The sequence below is a fragment of the Hemiscyllium ocellatum genome, chromosome 11, assembly GCF_020745735.1.
Source record: "Hemiscyllium ocellatum isolate sHemOce1 chromosome 11, sHemOce1.pat.X.cur, whole genome shotgun sequence".
NCBI lineage: Eukaryota > Metazoa > Chordata > Chondrichthyes > Orectolobiformes > Hemiscylliidae > Hemiscyllium > Hemiscyllium ocellatum.
In genome coordinates, this window is record NC_083411.1 from 103,320,158 (window position 1) to 103,340,044 (window position 19,887).

The 19,887-nt window shown below is 40.4% G+C and overlaps 1 protein-coding gene across 3 annotated transcripts in view; it reads right to left on the minus strand.

Annotated features, from left to right (window-relative positions):
- The window catches only part of stard8 (StAR related lipid transfer domain containing 8), a 215,053-nt gene that overhangs the window by 98,977 nt on the left and 96,189 nt on the right, over window positions 1–19,887 (minus strand). The window contains exon 1 of one of the 3 annotated variants that reach the window (XM_060832772.1): window positions 11,316–11,708. The exons of the other annotated variants lie outside the window; for them this stretch is intronic. Within the exon in view, the coding sequence (XP_060688755.1) occupies window positions 11,316–11,418 (103 nt within the window). The 5' untranslated portion in view covers window positions 11,419–11,708. Of the gene's footprint in view, window positions 1–11,315; window positions 11,709–19,887 lie in introns of those variants that run through there. 3 annotated transcript variants of the gene reach the window in all.

Sequence of the window (19,887 nt, forward strand, 5' to 3'; positions counted from 1 at the left end):
TCAGATAGGTTTTGACAGTCTTTGTTGAGAGTGTGGTGCTGGAAAAGCACAGCAGAGGAGGTAGTATCCAAGAAATCAATGTTTTTGGGCATAAGCGATTTTCCTGCTCCTTTGAAAAGGTCTTTCTCAGCTTCTAGAAAGGACTGGTGAGGCATAATGGCAAAGCCCTCAAAGTATTAAGCCACAAACTTCACTAACACTTAGGATCTTAGAAATTCTGGAAACTGTGAGCAAAAGGCAAGCACAACATTGTGTAGCACATGGGACAGAAAAGGTGAGGTCATATTTAAAAAGGGCCAGTAGTTAAAGGCTCCCCTGCAACTGCTAAATCAACACCTCAGGACCAACTAGCCCAAGTACAGTTGCATGACCCATCTCATTGAAAAGTTAGTCCAAGCTTCTTAACCAAGCATTGCCAACACATATATTGCCAGTTATGCAACAATGAGCCTCAACCAAGCTAGAAACGCATAAGCACCAACATCCCATATGCCTGCCATTTCGACTACTACTTTGGTGACCTCAGCATAAGTGAGACTTGGATTTCATAAGTAGACATTGGATGCTTTTTCTCATTCTAAGGATGTGAATTAGATCACATAACATTAGCTAAAATGTATGGGGTTAGATTACAGAGAGGTCGCCAAATAATGCAAAGTTAATCTCTGGAGCAATGATACATTGATCCCAATCAGGAGCAAGAAGCTCTCACTATGATAAATGAACAATGGAGGAGAGTTGGAGACCAAAGGTTGGTGCAGACAAAATCAGGATGAAGCTGGTCCAGCCAATTAATATCCCATCAAGCTACTCCCAAAGTGACAGAAGGTGTAATTGACAATGCCAACAAGCATTACTTATTCACTCACATCTTATTACAGTCCTGATCAAACATTAACAAACAGCTGAAAAATATATGAAAATGACTGCCATTGACCAAGACATCACATGTCATCATGAAATGAAAGTCAATGGGAATTTGGGAAATCTCATGTGCAGTCAAAGTCAAACCTGGCACAAAGGCCGGTGGTCAGAGACCAAATCAACCCAGAATAAATCACTACTGCAGGGGTTTCACAGAGCAGATAGACCATAAGACATGATATGGGAGCAGAATTGGGCATTTGGCCTATCAAGTCTACTCCACCGTTCAATCATGGCTGATATGTTTCTTAATTCTATTCTTCTGCCTTCTCCCCATAACCTTTGATTCCCCCTACTAAATCAAGAACATGTCTTAAATACACTCAATGACTGGCCTCCACAGCCCTCTGCAATCAGTTCCACAGACACTCCACTCTCTGGCTGAAGAAATGTCTCCTTATCTCAGTTCTAAGAAGTTGTCCCGTCACTATAAGGCTGTGCCTTCTGGTCCTAATCTCTCCTACAGTGGAAACATCATCTCCACATCAACTCTACTCAGGCCTCTCAGGATTCTGCAAGTTTCAAATCACCTTCCTCCCCCCACCACCACCACCACCATTCCACTTTCTGAATGGAGTATAGACCTGGCATCCTCAACCATTCCTCAAATGGCAAGCCCTCCATCCCTGGGATCATTCTTGTAAATGTTCTCTGGACTCTAAAGGGCAGCACATCTTTCTGTAGACATGCAGCCCAAAATTGCAATATTTCAAATGTGTTCTGACCAGGGTGTTATACAGCCTCAGCAGTACATCCCAGCTCTGGAATTCTAGCCACTCAAACGTAATGCTAACATAACATTTGCCTTCTTAATGAGTCATTGTGGTTCCAACACTGACATGGGGAATTCCGCTTGTCACGAGCTGCCATCCTGAAACAGACCCTTTATCCCCATTCTGCCAGTCAGCCAATCTATCTCAGTGCTTTGCCCTAACACCATGGGGTCCTAAATAATTTAGCAGGCTCCTGCATGGCACCTTGTCAAAGGCCTTCTGGAATCCAAATAGATCACATCCACTAGATCACCTTTGTCTAACTTGTTATCTTCTCAAATAATTCTAATATTTGTCAGACATGGCCTCCATCTGACAAAGACACACAGACCCAGCCCCATTTTACGATGCACTTTCAAGTACTCTGCAACATCACCTTTAATAATGGTCTCCAAAATCTTACCAATGACAGATCAGGTAATAGGCCTATAATTTCCTGTCTTCTGTTTAAGAAGGGAGGAAGGGAGGGAGGGAGGGAGGAGTGTTACATTAGATGTTTTCTGTCCTATGTGACTCTCCCTTGGATTGCAGTGATTCTTGAAATATCACCACACAGTCTCCACAACTTTCTCCATCAAAACGGTGGGGTATAGTCCATCCAGTCCAGGTGATTTATCCACCTTCAGAGCTTTCAGTTTCCCCAGCACCTTCTCCTCAATGAAAGGCATTCTACTCACCTGCTTGACTCTCAATGTTCTGATATGAAACCTTGGTCATTATCTTCAAGAGAGCTTTCCTCCATTAAGGTCAAAAGTAGGGAAGCCAATTTATTATTTGTAGTGCTCACTTACATTTGCAACTCTGCACATGAAGAAGTGGTTAGTACTTACATGATAGAACTGCACAGCATTCAGCTTTAATGAAACATTAGCAAGTAATATTTGTGCTACACAAATCTCAGGCAATAATCTTCTCCACTAGGATCCACCACCTCTGAATACTCACTCAGTTCTCCACGGTTGCATTTTCTAGCATCTCTAGATGCAGTGCAGCAGCTCAGACTTGCTGCTGAAAAAGAATCTGCTAAACCTGGGATGTATATGCCATCTAAAGCACCAAGGACTTCATAAGAAAAATGTTCAGATAAAGTTCATGGAATTGACAAAAGAATTAAGCATTTAGGGAATTGGCTGAACAGCAGGAGACAATAGAGGTAATGGGCAGGTACTACAACTGGCAGGTTGTGACTAGTGGTATCCACAAAAATCTATGCTGGAACCCAAACTAATCACCAAATTTATTAAATGATCTAAATGATGGAATACGAAACCATTACACCAAATCTGCTGATGTCAAAGATAAAAGACAGTGTAGAAGGAAACATTCAAATGAATGGAACAAAATATTCAGACAATGTGTCATCAGCCAGCATACTGTAATTTAACTACATTTATATAATACATCCATTTGTCTGATGGCATAGCGCACTCCCACTCTAGTTAACCACCCACCAGAATTCAATAAACCACAATATTATTCATTGTAGAGTCATACAGCATAGAAACAGACCATTCAGTCCAACCCGTCCATGTCGACCAGATTTCCTAAATTAATCTATATCCATTTGCCAGCATTTAGCCCATATCCCTTTCAACCCTTCTTATACACATACTCATCCAGATGCCTTTAATTGTACTGTACCATTTCATCTGACAGTTCATTCCATGAACTCAGTAAAAATATATCTTTCGTGTCCTTAAATCTTTCCCCTTGCACATTAAAACATATGCTCTCTAGTTTTAAACTCCCCTACTCTAGGAAAAAGACCTTAGCTATTCACCCTATCTAGAGGCCAGAATTGCATGCAGTATTCCAAAGGTCACCTCACCGATATCCTGTACAACTGCAACATGACAGCCCACTCCTATACTCTATGCTTTGACTAATAAAGGCAAACGTCCCAAACATCTTCATCACAACCCGGTCGACCTGTCACCCCACTTTCAAGGAACTATGCACCTGTACCCCTAGATCTTTTCTTATTCAATAACACTTCCCAGAGCCCTACCATTAATTAGACATCCTGGCTTAGTTTTCCTTACCGAAATGCAACACTGCATTTACCTAAATTAAACTCCATCTGCTGCTCCTCGGCCCATTGGCCCATCTATAATCATAGAATCCCTACAGTTTAGATACAGGCCATTTGGCCCAACAAGTCCACACCAACCCTCCAAAGACTAACGCACCCAGACCCATTCCCCTATCCTATTACTCAACATTTCCCTTGACTAATGAAGTTAACCTACACACCCCTGAACATTATGGGCAATTTAGCTTGGCCAATTCACCTAACCAGCACATCTTTGGATTGTGGGAGGAAACCGGAGCACCTGGAGGAAACCCATGCAGACACAACAAGAATGTACAAACTCCACACAGATGCAATCACCCCAGGCTGGAATCGAACTTGGATCCCTAGTGCTGCCAGGCTGCAGTGCTAACCACTGAGCCATCGTGCCACCCATAGGCTGATCAAGGTCCCACTGTACTGAGATAATCTCCTTTGCTGTCCACTACACCACCAATTTTGGTGTCATCTCCAAACTTACTAACCATACCACCTGTATTCAGATCTGGATCATTTATATAAGTGATGTAAAGCAGTGGACTCCACACCAATCCTTATGGCGCACAACTGGTCACAGGCCTCCAGTCCAAAAAACAACCTTCCACCAGCACCATCTCCTGCCTTCAAGCCAATTTTGTATCTAATTTGCTAGTTTCCCCTCGATTCCATGTGATCTAACTTTACTAACCAGTGTCCATGGAAAACCTCAAACACCTCACTAAAGTCTGCACAGAAAATTATTTCAACATCAAGTGCAATCCACAACACATGGGGATTTTAGATTGGTGAGAAGGAAAGGAACACATAATATGCATAATTTACAGGTGAACAGGTGGAAGTCATGGGGAGAAGAAGCAAATAGACAATATGACAATAACTGAATACAGCAACCTTTCTCAAGGAGCTTCAGGACATATATCATGGGCATTACTTCGAAATAAAGAATGATTCCAGAGCATCTTACCCATTCGCAAGTACAAAGGATCTCTCCAAACATATGCAGAAATTGTCCTTTATTGGAGTCTCTCCTTACTGTAACCTCAAACCCTGGCATGGAAGGCCATTGAAGACCCACCAAGATTGCCCCCAAAGAATAAAAATTCTGAGGTATTGTCTATGTCCTGAGTTACAACTCAGACAGACACAGATCATGATGTTCTTGGGTGCTAACATTACAAGACAATGGTTAGCTATTCTCAAATCAAGCTATTGGTGGTCTTCATCTGTTAATCAAACCCCGACTGAACTATTTGCTCAGCGTAAGGGATCTGACAGGCAGACTGCCACAAATCGAGCTTCCTCCCAAGAATTTAGATCCAGAGAGCATCTGTCAGATCCCCAGATACTGGTGGCAATGGCAAAATCTAGTTATACCCATTGCCTGATTTAGGAGTGTTTGTTTTTCTCAGGTCAGAAGCTGCCAAAGGCATTCGTCACCCACTTCAGTCCCACAAAGTTCAAATGTGCAAACAACAGCTGGTCAACTCCTTGATTTCAGTCACTCAAGTGACAATTCCTACATGTCCCCAATCAGAAAGCATTTATATGCCATGTGGAGGTAAAGAAAGGGGCTTGTAGCAGTGTACAAACTTGAAATTTCTGTTATATTTACATATGGAGTCCAGATGATTTGATTTTTGTCACACGTACCGAGATACAGTGAAACATATTGTTTTGTGTGCTAACCAGACAACTCATACCTGACATAAATACATCAGATTATAGAATAGAATGCAGACTAGAGTGTTACAGCTACAGAGAAGGTGCAGAGAAAGATCAACTCTAATAACAATAGGAAAGAAAATGCTCTTAAATCTCTCAGTGCGAGTTTTCAAATTCTTTATCTTCTGCTCAACAGAAGACAATATAATTGGGATGAGAGATTTTTGATCATGTTGGCAGTTTTCCTGAGGCAGTGAGAAATATAGACAGAGTCAATGGAAGGAAGGGCAGTTTGTGTTATGGACTGGGCCTCGTTCACAACTCTCTAAATACATTCTCTATTATATTGAGTATTCTGAAAAAAGATGATGCACTGCCAGGAAATTTCACAAAATTACAAAGCTGACCTTTCAGTTTTATGGACAGGTAATGCCACATAAAAAATTTTACATGTAGCTATAGTCACAGCTACATATACTTAATTTCATAAAAATGTACTGTGACAGCCAAAGTGAAAATTGGCAATATTCAACGTTCATTATTTGACTTTAAATACCTGGAAATCTTTCATGGACTGAAAAGGACACTGCTGACCTAAAAATGGTTCCCATGAAAAACCCATGTAATCCACGTGGAAATGAAACTGGCTTCCTCACATTACCATTTTAATCAAGAAATACTGAAACTCTGAGGTGCCAAGAAATTAGCACATCTTGTTTTACTCACTTTCATAATACTGCACAGAGAGATGCCTACTACTAGCCAGCTTGAAATGAAACAATGACAGACACAGAATAAGATACCAGCAGCAGCCTTTGAGCAAATAAAAAAGGGACAAATCAAAAAATGGATGGATAACAAGGATAACAGAAGTGCCACTGCCATAGTTTCACCCTCAGAAACAAGTGTTAGGAAAATATAACTTCAGTGAATCCCGATTGCAGAAATAGGCCATTTGGCCCATCGAAATGGCACCAGCCCTCCAAATAGCATCCCACCCAGACCCACTCTGTCCCTGTCATTTACCATGGGCAAACCACCAAACTTGCATCTCTTTGGACTGCGAGGAGAAATTCGAGCATCTGACATGGACATGGGGAGGACCTGCAAATTCCATACGGACAGTCGCCTAAGGCTTGAATTCAACCTGCTATTCATTATGGCACCATTATGCCCAACTTGAAACAAAACAAAATTGCTATAAACTCCTGATGTGCAAAACAGGACAACAGCTAATCTGTTGGACTCGGGCTTTTTGATTCTCTCAAAATCTGGAACTGCATTTGCCTTCATCTTCCATCTGCTCAAGAAACCTCCTTCCCATCCCTTTCTTTCCAACTTCAATTGTTTCTGTGTGTAATTGATGTTGCATTTATTTCAGGGTTATAGGTAACAAAACTCCATTCTCTATCACAAGAAAAACTTGGTTTTCCTTCAATTAATTTTTTTTAACTAGATCAAAGATGAAGTGTGATGGACAAATGCTTCAAAGAAATCTTTGCTACTGATTGGATTGTACCTGGGGCAGCACTGTGACTCAGTGGTTAGCACTGCTGCCTCATAGCGCCAGGGTCCCAAGCTCGATTCTTGCCTCAGGTGACTTTCTCCCAGTGCCTGTGTGGGTTTCCTCTGGGTGCTCTGATTTCCTCCCACAATCCAAAGATGTGCAGATCAGGTGATTTGGCAATGCTAAATTGCCCATAGTGTTAAGTGCATTAGTCAGGGGTAAATGTTGGGGTTAGGTTACTCTTCAAGAGGTTCAGTGTGGACTTGGGACAAATGGCACATTGCCACACTGTAGAGAACCTAATCAACCATACTTTCAAACAGAACACTTCAAATATCTCTTTGAATACAGTGAATAATGCTTTAGATTTTGTATTGAAATTTAAGAACATTTTTAGCACATCTTCCTCCCTTTCCTGCAGCAGTGTGTCCGTCTCATGCAGACGGATACAAAAGGCAGTACCCATTATCAGTACCAATGAAGTAGTACATTGTGAAGCAACATCAGATTGAATCTGGATGGCAGGAGGTCACCTTCAGCACTCTATTGATATTGTAAACAAATAAGTAGGCCTTGCTCCCCCTCACTGTTACAAAAAGAAAAATCTGAACCAGAATTGCAAAAGGTGCACCAAACCTCCATGAAGCTATCGGTTAGTTTTTTTTCCCCAATGATTGGCAAAGAACCACAGAGCTGACTCATTGTTAGGACATCACAAATAACAGCATGCCTCGTGTTGACATGCGAAATCATATGCCTGTGATTACAGCCTAGCTACATGTCTAGGTTATGGTATTCCTTCCTGTTGACGCAAGTCACTATCTTCTAACTGTGCTTTGATAGCCATGTGTTTAATCCACTTGGCCTTCCATTTTGGTAATCCCACATTTTTAAGACATTCTTACACTGGCAAACTGCATCCATGGAGATTAAGTTAAACTGTGCATCAGCTACCTAAATGGTAATTACGGAGCAGAGATTGCATTATTGCAAGGATCCCCTGCATTGGATTCTGTTGCATAAAATTTCATTGCTGCAGAATAAGACAATGACATTCTTTGAAGATGCTGGTGTTAGACTGGGGTGTACACAGTTAAAAATCACACAACACCAGGTTATAGTCCAACTATAGTTGGACTATAAACTGGTGTTGTGAGATTTTTAACTGTGTACATTCTTTGAAGACAGCATCAGATCCTACATAATACTCAATGCACCCTTTTGATCTCTTGAATGTCTACGTTTTTCCTGCATTAGTGTGACTACACTTCATGAGCACTTAATTGGATACAACATGCTTTGGATGATTTGAAAGGTGCCACATAAATATAGTTTGTTTTTAAAATGATCAAGCTCATTTTGAAGCATGAAAGCGGAGGAGGAGGAGGAGATGATGGTGGGGAGTATGAGAAAGGCCTGGACGTTCTTCCCTTTCCATCCAAAAGGAGCATTATCCTCTTAAAGCTGGAGGGAAACATTCTGTGCTTTGGTGTCTGGATAACTCATACACCCAAAATCCCCTTTGATATTGTCAGAATCATCTCTGGCCCTCCTGTTTCTCCTCATGATGATAAAAGACCATATAAAAGGGAAATGTCCAAAGATAACATTCATGCTATCTCAAAGAAACAGTTTTATTTAAAATGAAACAATGGAAACTATTTTTAAAACAAACATCCATACTGATTGCACAGTTGTATACTTCAGTTGCAATATGGCTCAAGATAAAGTTGACAAACACCAGGAGCAATAACAGAATCGCCAGATGAACCCCCAAAGATGGAAGTTAGAATAGAGTACTGAATTTAAACAAACACTTCAGTTTGTCACCAGCATCTTCCACCAAAATTTACATTACAAGATCCAAGTCTCATTTATTTATTCTGGGGTATCCTTTGAACTATGTGTAGATAGTAGAACAGCAAGAAATAGCATTACAGAAATCACAATATTCTACTCATTATCTGAATCTTCTCCACTTCATTTCTGACAAATCCTGGCAATGTTATTCTCAGAAGCCAGTAAGATTTGACAGATCAATGTTTCGACAGAGATTCAGTATAAAGCAAGATGAAGTAATTTTGTGTTCGTTTTAGATGGAAAGGGAAGAATGGTCAAGCTTTTCTCAATTTTCTTCTCAGTTTTCATGCTTCAAAATGAGCTTGATCATGTTAAAAAAAAACTAAATTAACATAGCACCTTCCATAACCATCCAAAGCACTTTGCAGCCAATCAAGGACTCATGAAGTGTAGTCACTCTGATGCAGGAAGTATAGCAGTTGACAAGTCATTGTAGATTCCCCAAACAGCAATATGATAACCTGTTTACACAATATTGTTTGGGGACAAATCCTTGCCAGGACAGCAGGGATAATTTTCCTGTTCACCTTTGTCTCATGGGATCTTTTAATTTTAATTTATAAAGCTGGCAAGTTTTGGTTCAAGCACTTCAACAATGCAGCATTCCCTCAGCAATATGTCCGAGGGAAAATATTTCAAGTCTAGATGACTCTTCATCAGAGCTAAAGTGAAGTGCTTCAGCTCTGATTAAGAATCATTTCAACTCAAAATGTTAGCCTGTTCTCTCTCCATGGATGCTGCCTGATCCACTGATCTCCAGCACTTGTTTTGAGTACAGATTCCTGCATCTGCAGTAATTTGACGCAACTACATTGATGCATTTCGATTTTGATATTGACCTCTGGTCTGTAATGTGGAACTTAATCTATAACATTATAATTTAGACACCTTTTCTTAAATCAGTAATTGACTGTTGAATTACCTAAAAGGTGCAGAGCCTCTTTATTTTATCTTTCTTCATGCCTTAGCCAGAGTTAACTTGAAGATCAACTAGCAACTCTTTTTCCTGTACTATTAATTGCTTGAAATGTGGCATTCATGCCTTTGTCCTGTTTAAATATAATAATCATCATAGAATAGAATCCTTATGGTGCAGAAAGGATTCAGCTCAAGGAGTTTGTTTCGACCTCCTAAAAAGCATCTACCCCAGACCTTGCCCCCTATCCCTGTAACCACGTATTTACCAAGGCTAACCCTGCTAGTCTACACATCCCTGGACACAATGGCCATGTTAAATTGCCCAATCAACCTAACCTGCACATCTTCAGGCATAGAAACTAGGAACAGTAGGCCATTTAGCCCTTCAATCTTATTCCACCATTCGCTATGAGGCAATTCTTCTCTCTTTTCGACAATATTATTCTCAGAAAAACAGATACTTTTAAATTTCCTACTTGACACCTTCAAAAACAACCTATTTTAGTTCATATTAACATTAACTTACCAGATACTGGGAAAGTGTCCCGTCAATTAATACAATAGGTCAATTGGACCTCTTGTGCCACAATAATTAACAATGTAGTAACTGGCATCAGTACAGGAGTAAAAGATATTTCTCAGGTATCAAATGCTTGTAATACATTCAAAAAAGTTGAGAGTGTAGCCTAACTTCAACACTGGGGGTCACAGCTCGGCTGTTCTCATCCAGTCGTAGGATAGAAAACATCACTACAACCTCTCAGGTCACCCAATGATCAACTGAGATTGATTATTCTCTCCCTAGTAAGGGTTTCCGTAACCAATAGTAACCACTAGAATGCTGCCCTATCTGAAATCAAGCAACTCAACAAAATTATTTTGAAAATATAGAAAACTTTTTGAACTTTATTTTTAATGATATCAGTCAACATGATGGGAGCACTTCATTCTCCATTTTGTCAAGGCTTTACAACTGAATTTGTGATCAATGAAAGCAGCTGGACACTGACTAACCTTCCATCCTGAGGAATTTCTACCTGTGGGGGCACTGAGATGGTGTACTTGAAATTAGCCTCACTTTATAAACCACTCAATTTTACGTTTCTAACTTTTAATTTTGAAATTAAAAAGAAACCTTTAAAAGCTCGAGGGGTGGAAATCATCACGTGGTACATAACACAGGAGAAAGTTAGTCCTAGTACTGCACTAACATCATAGATGTATAATTATTAGCCCAATATCACAATCTTGTTTGTTTTATATCGTGCAATCGAAGTCAGATGTACACAGGAGCTCACTGCTGGTAGGACGAGTTGAACAATATTACAGCACTCTACACCGCCAGTTAGAAATTCGCGGGGTTTGCCTCAGGATGTGGGATACAGCATTTATGTCTGATGTTACACAGAAATAAAACTGTTCCGAAGAGTAAATGAAAGCCACTCAAACTAAAACTTAGCACACGGACACACTCCTCTCCAATACGCCACCCCATGAAACGTGTTTCGGTGTATACTTATATTCCGTGGTAGGTATTACATATACCCGGTTTCTTCCACAACGGAACCAAACTTTTAGCAAGAAACACATCTGTTCTCACCTATCATCCGTCGGTCGCTCACTTTAGTGAGGAACGTTCTCAAGCTCTTGAAGTGGAAACTCCGCGTCCTCCTGGGGACGGTCGGAGGGTCGTAGCCATCCATGGTCACCGAGAGTACAGCCCCTGACAGGGACGTGTGCCTGCTGTATGTGTGTGTGTCCTGCCCAGGACAGCGCCTGGCATCCTCCGACTCCAGGCGCCCCAGGCACTGTCTGAATCGCGCCGTGGGTTAGTGTAAACTGACAGGGAGGGGCTGAGTCACCGTGGTCTCACTCTCTCTCTGTCTGGCCTCACTCTCTCTCTGTCTGGCCTCACTCCACTTCTTCACTCTGGGAGGAACAAGCGCGGTTTCTCCACCACCCGCAGCTGCGGGAAGTTTACAGTAAAGCCACAGGCTTGAAAAGTCAGTCACGACTCAAAGTGAGATCGTGGATTATTTATCAGCCTTAGCCTCCTACACTTCTGGGAGGCGGGGGCGGGGGGGATGGGAGGGGATTACCAAAACAAAACTCGTCTGTCCCGAGTTAACATACGCCACAAACTAGAAAACTGCTCAGCACTTAGCGCCTGTGTGAACTGCTTGAAACCGCTATCCTATTATACATCACCTCCCCCAATTTCACGATTTAACAGTCTTTCCACAGTATCTTTCATAACATTCCGTCCCTACTTTATTTTGGAACAGAAATCCGTAGATATAGAATGCTACGGACACGGGAAGCAATGACTGGATAGAATAGGGGCTTACTCAAAGCCTACATCAACCTATAATTTAATGTTGACATTATTTTACACTTTTCCAAAACAATTCGGTGATATGGGTTCCCCTATTATCGCCAGCGTTTCAGTTACCACCGTCCACATGAGAGTCTGGCGAATCCTACTGGGATGTTCTCACATGGGGAGGAGGAGACAGTATCACAACTGAGTTCAATGCTGATATCTAGATTCGAGCAAGAGTGATTGATTAGCAACTAATTAATCGTTCTGTCCCACAACCCCCGGGTTACAGAGGCAATTTTAATCAAATTCACTTTCATTAACCATTATTGGACTACTCCTGAACCTTGAGCAGCATCCAAAACATCAAATATGGAAAGTTCCACAAATTTCCTCTCTTTCTTGTTAAGATTGAGATTTGACTTCATTCTATTTACAGTTCTAATATTTGTACTCAGGACTATTATTTCAAGTATCTGATGTGAACGTTGTGCATTTTTTTTTGTTTCATGTATACCACAGTGGCCCTTCTTATTGAATCGCGAGGGAGCAGTTTCTCAGCCACCAACATAGCTCGAGTGTTTTTCTCGAAATAGCGCGAGGCTATTCAAACATAGCAGGAAATCGCACCCAAACCCATTCCCAGGTCCTCCAATTGATGTGAAAGGCTCAGAGGATAGCAATCAGAACACCAGCTGATTCTTAATCCTCTGGAACCAATTGTTTATAGTTATTTTCAATCTATCTTTTCAGATAGTTTATTACACCGTTGCACAGTAGGTGAATGCTAAACCCAGGTCTTTTGGCCCACAAGTATGGATGCTACTGTTGCACCACAGAAGTCTGGGATTCTACATTCTTCAGTCACATACCACTGTCTCCCCTTGATATTTTTAATCAACGTTTTCAGATGTGTTATGACACACCTTTGGTGGAAGTGATCATTGAACCTGGACCTTATGTCACTGTGCCACAACAGTCCTCTGTCCTGTAGCATCCTTACTGACTCTCTAGATAGGATCAACTAATGCAGCCATATGCTTCAGTACTACACAATTAAACATTTACTTGCAAGCTTATTTAGTCATATTTACCAAGAAAGAAAACACTAAAAATTGAAATAATGTTTGCAACACAATTCAATGATGCATTAAGTATCATGTACCTTGTAAGAAATGCCATTGTCATGAAGGAGACATATAGAGTCATATAATCATTGAGATGTATAGCACGGAAACAGACCTTTCAGTCCAACACCTCCATGCCGACCAGATATCCGAAACAAATCTAGTCTTCTTTGCCTTCTAAACTGAACAGTGTTTTCTTTTCATAAACACAATGTGTGTTTAAAATTAATTTGCTCAATTTGCCTTCTCCAATTCCCAACCCCACAGTTCCTTAACTCCCTTCAGCAGAATTCTCTGGGATAGACTGAAGTCCTAGCTAATGCTCCCTTACTGTTCCAAATGAGGTTGTTGAACACAAGACAGGTCCTTCTCACGTTTTGGCTTCAATATCACACTAATAGTACATAATCTACTATGTGATTGGCACTAATATGTCTCATAAACCGGCACCAGAACATCTCACAATTTTGAAGGAACTATTTAAACTAATTCTGAACAACAAGAGTCCATATTAAAGAAAGAATCCATTGGACCCAACTGGTCTTCAATAGCATTTCTGTTCTGTCCAAACCTCCTCCCACCCTTTTTCATCTCACCCAATCAACATATACTTCGATTTCGTTCTCCATCATGTACTTATCTAACCTTGCATATGTACTTCAGAGAAAGTCAGATAAGTTATATCAGTTACACTAATGGCACTGCAGCTGGGGAGTTTCAATAAAAGTGAGTGAAAACACAATGTTTACAGACCAAGCTGTTTCAGTTATCTACAACATAGCATGGAGGACTTCTGACTTTCTGCGGTTGAAAGTGCCTGCTAGCAATTCAAGCTTCTTTAATTGTCAAAGGAGAAGCTCCAAAAGTACAAATAAGTGATGTAACCTTCTTTTTGAGACCTAGTGCCAAACTACGACAGAAGTTCACCTCACAAGCCTTGCTCAGCTGACTTTATTTATGCTTTGCAGTTGTTCCTCAGATTTCTGCAGAACACAGAAAAAGACAGGCTTTTTTTTACGTGATGGTAATGTCCCTACCTCTGAGCCTAAAAATCCAGATTTGAGTCCCACCTGCCACAGAAGTGTATCATAATATATCCAACTGAGTTAATTAAAAATCTTACAAAGAAATAGATTATCATCCTAACTGAATTATACTGCCGGATGGTCAGCCTCACAGTGATATTGATGACAAGAACAGAAAATTAATGCAATAATCAGGAAGGATATTCACACTGACGAAGCGGAATCTGTACTTAGAAAAACCAAGAGGCAGAAGACAATAATTTAGGTATATATAGACCCCAAACTAAAGTGGTCATGTTGGAGAAGGCAATAAACAGGAAGTTAGAGATGCAAGCAATTAAAGTACAGCTGCGAATTTGGGCTACTTTAATCTGCATATAGATTGGGCGAATCTAATCAATAACACTGCCATGGAGGAGGAATTGCTGGAGTGTACAAGGTGTTTTTTTTTAAACAATACATTAAGAAACCAACAGGACCGGTAATCCTGGATTGGGTATTGTGTAATGAGAAACAATTGGCAATCTAGCTATGTGAGATCCCTAAGTACAGAGGAACCATAATATCTTAGAATTCTTCATTGCAATGGATAGTGACATAGTTGATTCTGAGATTAGAGTCCTGAATATGAATAAAGGAATCTGCAATAGTGTGAGATCTGAGCTGACTATGAGAAATTGGGGAACATTATTTAGAGGGATGATGGTGAGTAGGCAATGACAAACATTTAAATAATGCATGGAGGAATGGCAGTGATTCCTGTCTGGTACAAAAATACAATGGGAAAGGTGGTTTACAGGGGAAGTTAAGGATACTATTAGATCCAAGGAAGGAGTATTCTAATTGGCCAAACAAAACAGCAGACCTGAAGATTGGGAGCAGTTTAAATTTCAGCAAAGGAAGACAAAGGAATTGATTCAGAGGGAAAGTAGAGTACAAGTGTAAAATGCAGGGAACAGACAAACTGACTGCAAAACATCTCTCAGTATGTGAAGAAAAAGTGGCAATGAAGTCAAATATAGATTTTACAGTCAGAAACAAGGGAAGTCACAATGTGGAACAAAAAGATGGCAGACCAAATAAATACATATTTTTGTCTGTCTTCACAATCGAGGACTCAAATAAAAAATGTTGGGTAACACAGAATTGAGTAAGAAGGAGGAATTGAAGGAAATCAGAATTAGTAGGGAAATAGTGTTCGGCAATTTAATGGGATTAAAGGCTGATAAATGCCCATGGCATGACAATCTACGTGCTAGAGAATTAAGGAAGTGGACATCAATATTCTAAAGACATTGGAACAGTTTCTATGGATTGCAGGGTTGTAAATGCAACACCATTATCTATAAAAGAAGTCAGAAGTCACACAATACAGGTTATAGTTCAACAGATTTCTTTGAAATTACAAGATGAAGTGACAGCACTCTGCCCTCTGTCCTCCCTAGTCCAACACCAGTTCCTATACATCATGTCTACAAAAGAAGGTAGAAAGGAAACAGGGAATAATAAACCATTTAGGCCAATAGTGAAGGAAGTTCTCACATCCAAATGATTCTAAGAGAAGTTGGAAAACAGTGACAGAATCATACAAAGTTAATGTGGATTTATGAAATCATAGTTAACAAATCTGGAATTTTTCAAAATGTAACTAGTAGAGTTGATAAGGCAGAGCCACTGAGTGTGGTTCACCTGGACTTTCAGAATGTTTTCATTAAGGTCACATATAAGAGATTACCATGTAAAACTAAAGTGCGTGGAATTGAGTGTAGTGTATTGACATAGATAGAGAACTGGTTGGCAGACAGGTAAAGAAAACAGCAACAAGAAATGGCAGGCAGTGACTAGTAGGTTATCGTGAGTATCAGTGCTTGGACCCAAGCTATTAACAATATAAATTAATGATTTGGATGAGGGAACTAAATGTAATACCTCCTAGTTTGTAGACAACACAAAAGTAAGTAGGAATGTGAACTGTGAGGCAGATGCAAAGATGCTTCAATGTTATTTCGAAAAGTTGAATGAGTGGACAAATGCATGGCAGATGAAGTATAATGTGGATAAATCTGATGTTATGCCTGTCCACTTTGGTCGCAAAAACAGAAATGCAGATTATCAACTAAATGGTGATAGGTTGGGAAAGGGGGAGGTGCCACAAGACCTGGGTGTTCTTGTAATGCAATCTCTGAATGGTAACCTGCAGGTGCAGCAGGCAGTGAAGAAGACAAATAGTATGTTAACCTTCACAGTGACAAGATTTTTGTACAGGAACAAGGGTGTCTTGCTGCAATTATATAGGCCTTTGGTGAGACCACACCTGCAGTAATGAGAGCAGTTTTGGTCTCTTTATGTGAGGAACAATGTTCTAGCCATGCCAGGAATCTAACAAAGATCTACCAGACTGACACCTGAGATGGTGGAACTGATGTATGAAGAGGGATTTGATTGGTTAGGACAATATGCATTGGAGTTTTGAAGAATGAGGGATGATCCCAAATGGTTGGGGAGAGGCAGTGTGGGATGGAGGATTGGAGTCCATAACCAGGGTCACAGCCTAAGGACACAAGGTAAATCTTTTTGGACTGACTTGAAAAGAAACTTCTTCACCCGAAAGTAGTAATTTTTTGGAATTCACTACTACAGAAAGTAGTTGAGGCCAGAATATTGAATATTTTTCAACAAGGAGTTAAATGTACTTCTTAGGTCTAAAGGGATCAAAGGGTATGGAAAGAAAACAGGAACAGGTTCATGAGTTGGATGATCAGCCATGATCACATCAAATGGTCAGTGGCCTACTCCTGTCCAATTTACAGTCTTTCACTTTTGGGAAAAATACAGAGTCACAATCTGACATGGCTAGAGAGTAGCAGACAAAAGAAGAGGAACATTTCAATTTTCAAGTTTCACTTCAGAGCATGTTTCAATGAGCTGTTTTGCTAGAGTGATACAATCCAAAGTTTGTATCAGTCAATAAAGTACAAAGTAAAAGTCTTCCAAAAAGTTAAGCAGTGCACTGAGTGAATTAGTTCACTCTCACTAGGCAGGCAGGGTCTCCATTGTCCTTTACATTTCATGTTTAGTTTACGCCCCATTTGCCATGGTTTAGTGGCTCAGGTTTCATTTCCTAATTGATTAGAAGATGCATCGTTTCCAGTATGTTGACAGCTGGCTGGAAGCAAAGCACTCAAACCAGACTTAACTGAGGTGAGAAGATATGACATGAATTCCAGCAGCACATAAATTGAAGTCCCATACTTTCATTCTGCATGTAGTCTTTCCCAATACTTAACAATCATGTTGGTCCACTGTTTGGTTTGGAAGGAGTTTATTTAGTTCCTCCATTCAGTAAGGAGTCAACTAGTCCTTTAATCTCATCTAGAATACCGTTTTTCTTGTGGAAATGCAGCCACTGGTTGTTGGAAGCCTAGTTGCCAATGGAAGTTATGAATGTTGAGCCAAATTCTGCCCTCACCCAGTGTTGGGGTACTTGCATTTTTCCAGCAGGTATCATCAGGTATGATTGCTGGCAGTTTTTCCATTCTTTTTGAGATTTCTGAGATTGTGATATAACTTTATATTCCTGCGACTTCCCCTTGTGGCCATTTCTTTAACTGGAAGTCATAAACAGTTTTACGAAAGTGTTGCATTTGACGGAGGTGTCAAAAGAGTGGACACTTACTAAAACCCAGATAAGATAATTAAAGTTGCCTTGGCCACAGATAAAACTGTTTTCTGTTAATCAATTTCATAGCATCTGATGCATTTATTTTCTCTTCGAATTGTTCAAGACAGGTAATAAGAGATTCGGCAAGCATCAATTGAAGAATTAGATCAGACTGTGATTGGTATTGTAATTAATTTGAAGGAACTCAAACCTCCACGTCAGACATGCTTGATTGCTGTCTAGAGTGATGAGTGCAAGATTTGAATCAGACATTTCCTGTATTTAAGATAAACATGTTTGTTCTGTTTCTCTTAGTGATCATTCAAATTCACAAGTGCTTTTTGGGCTGTTCCTTTTGATTTGTTCATTCTTCTAACATTGCAAAGGAGTTTAGAATTTCTAAGGATGCAAGGTTGCTTCTTTACTTTTCAATTAACTATTTATTTAAATGAGTTTTAAAATCTCAGGCAATTATAAATTAAATCTGCAAAATTTCCAGGTAGACAGTCATGAGTCTATGATTCCAATCATAAATAGCCCTGCCAAGTGTAAGAAAATTCACTGGGGAGGGCACTGGGCTTCCAGAGAGAAGCTTTTAGTCTTAAGGCTAGAAACAGCAAAGTGGAATCAAAAATTGAATCTTGAATGTATGCAGTGTTTGCTTAAAATTCTCAAGGTGTTTCATGTATGGTGGAAGTAATTTCAAACTGGAATGACTGCCACTGCATTGATAAATACAACTGACATTCAACGCTCTAATACCTCACAAACATCAATAAATGAGTAGTTTCATTTTGGTGGTGGTTGTTGAAGGAGAAATATACGTAAGAACATAGAGAAAATCTCCCTGTTACTCCAAAGTATACTGCAGAACTTTTAACCAATAGACAGGACCTCACTATTTGACAGAGGATAGCACCTCCGTCAAATGCAACACTTCCATAAAACTGTTTATGACTTCCAGTTAAAGAAATTGCCACAAGGGAAAGTCACAGGAATATAAAGTTATACCATAATCTCAGAAATCTTTATCTCCAAGTTCAAGCACTTAAAGGCATTTCCATGCATGAAAGCTGGGTATAATGAAATATACAATACAGCATGTGAACAGGCCCTTCAGTCCAACAAGCCTGTGCCAATTCCTAATCCTTATTTAGACCCGCTAATTATTACCCTTACATAGTTTCTATCCCCCTGTTTGCCTCCTACTCATGTGTCTATGAAGATACACTTTAAAATTTGCTAACTTGTCTGCTTCCACCACTTCCACTGGCAGTGCATTCCAGGCACCCACTCTCCTCTGTGTGAAACACTTTCTCTGTACTTTGCCACTAAACTTCCCTCCTCTCACCTTGCACCTGTGTCCTCTTGTAGTTGACCTTTCCACCCTGGGGAAAAAAAACCTCTGATTATCCATCCTATCTGATTAGGCTTTTCATAATTTTGTAGACCGCTATCAGGCCTCTGTCTTTCCAGTAAAAATAATCTAGTGCGGACTGGTGCAGAGCCAACAACCTGTCTTTGAACATGGACAAAACAAAAGAGATGCTTGTTAACCTCACAAGGGCATAGAGCAATCATGCTCTGCTGGACATCGACAGACCACCGCTGTGGACATCATGAAGAACACCAAATTTCTTGGCGTCCATCTGGTGGACAATCTCACCTGGTTCTTCAACACCAGCTCCATAGCCAAGAAAGCCCAGCAGCAACTCTACTTTTTTTGGAGACTGAGGAAAGCCCACTTCCCATCCCCCATCCTCACCACATTCTACAGAGGATTCATTGAGAATCCCCTGAGCTGTCACATCACTGCCTGGTTCAGGAATTGCATCATCTCGGATCGTAAGTCCCTACAACGGATAGTGAGGATAGCTGAGAAGATCATTGGGGTCTCTCTCCCCTCCGTTACAGACATTTACATCACATGCTGCATTTGAAAGGCTAAGAGCATTGCAGGAGACCCCACACACCCCTCACTCAAACTCTTCTCCCTCCTGCCATGTGGCATAAGATACCGGAGCATTCGGTCTCTCACT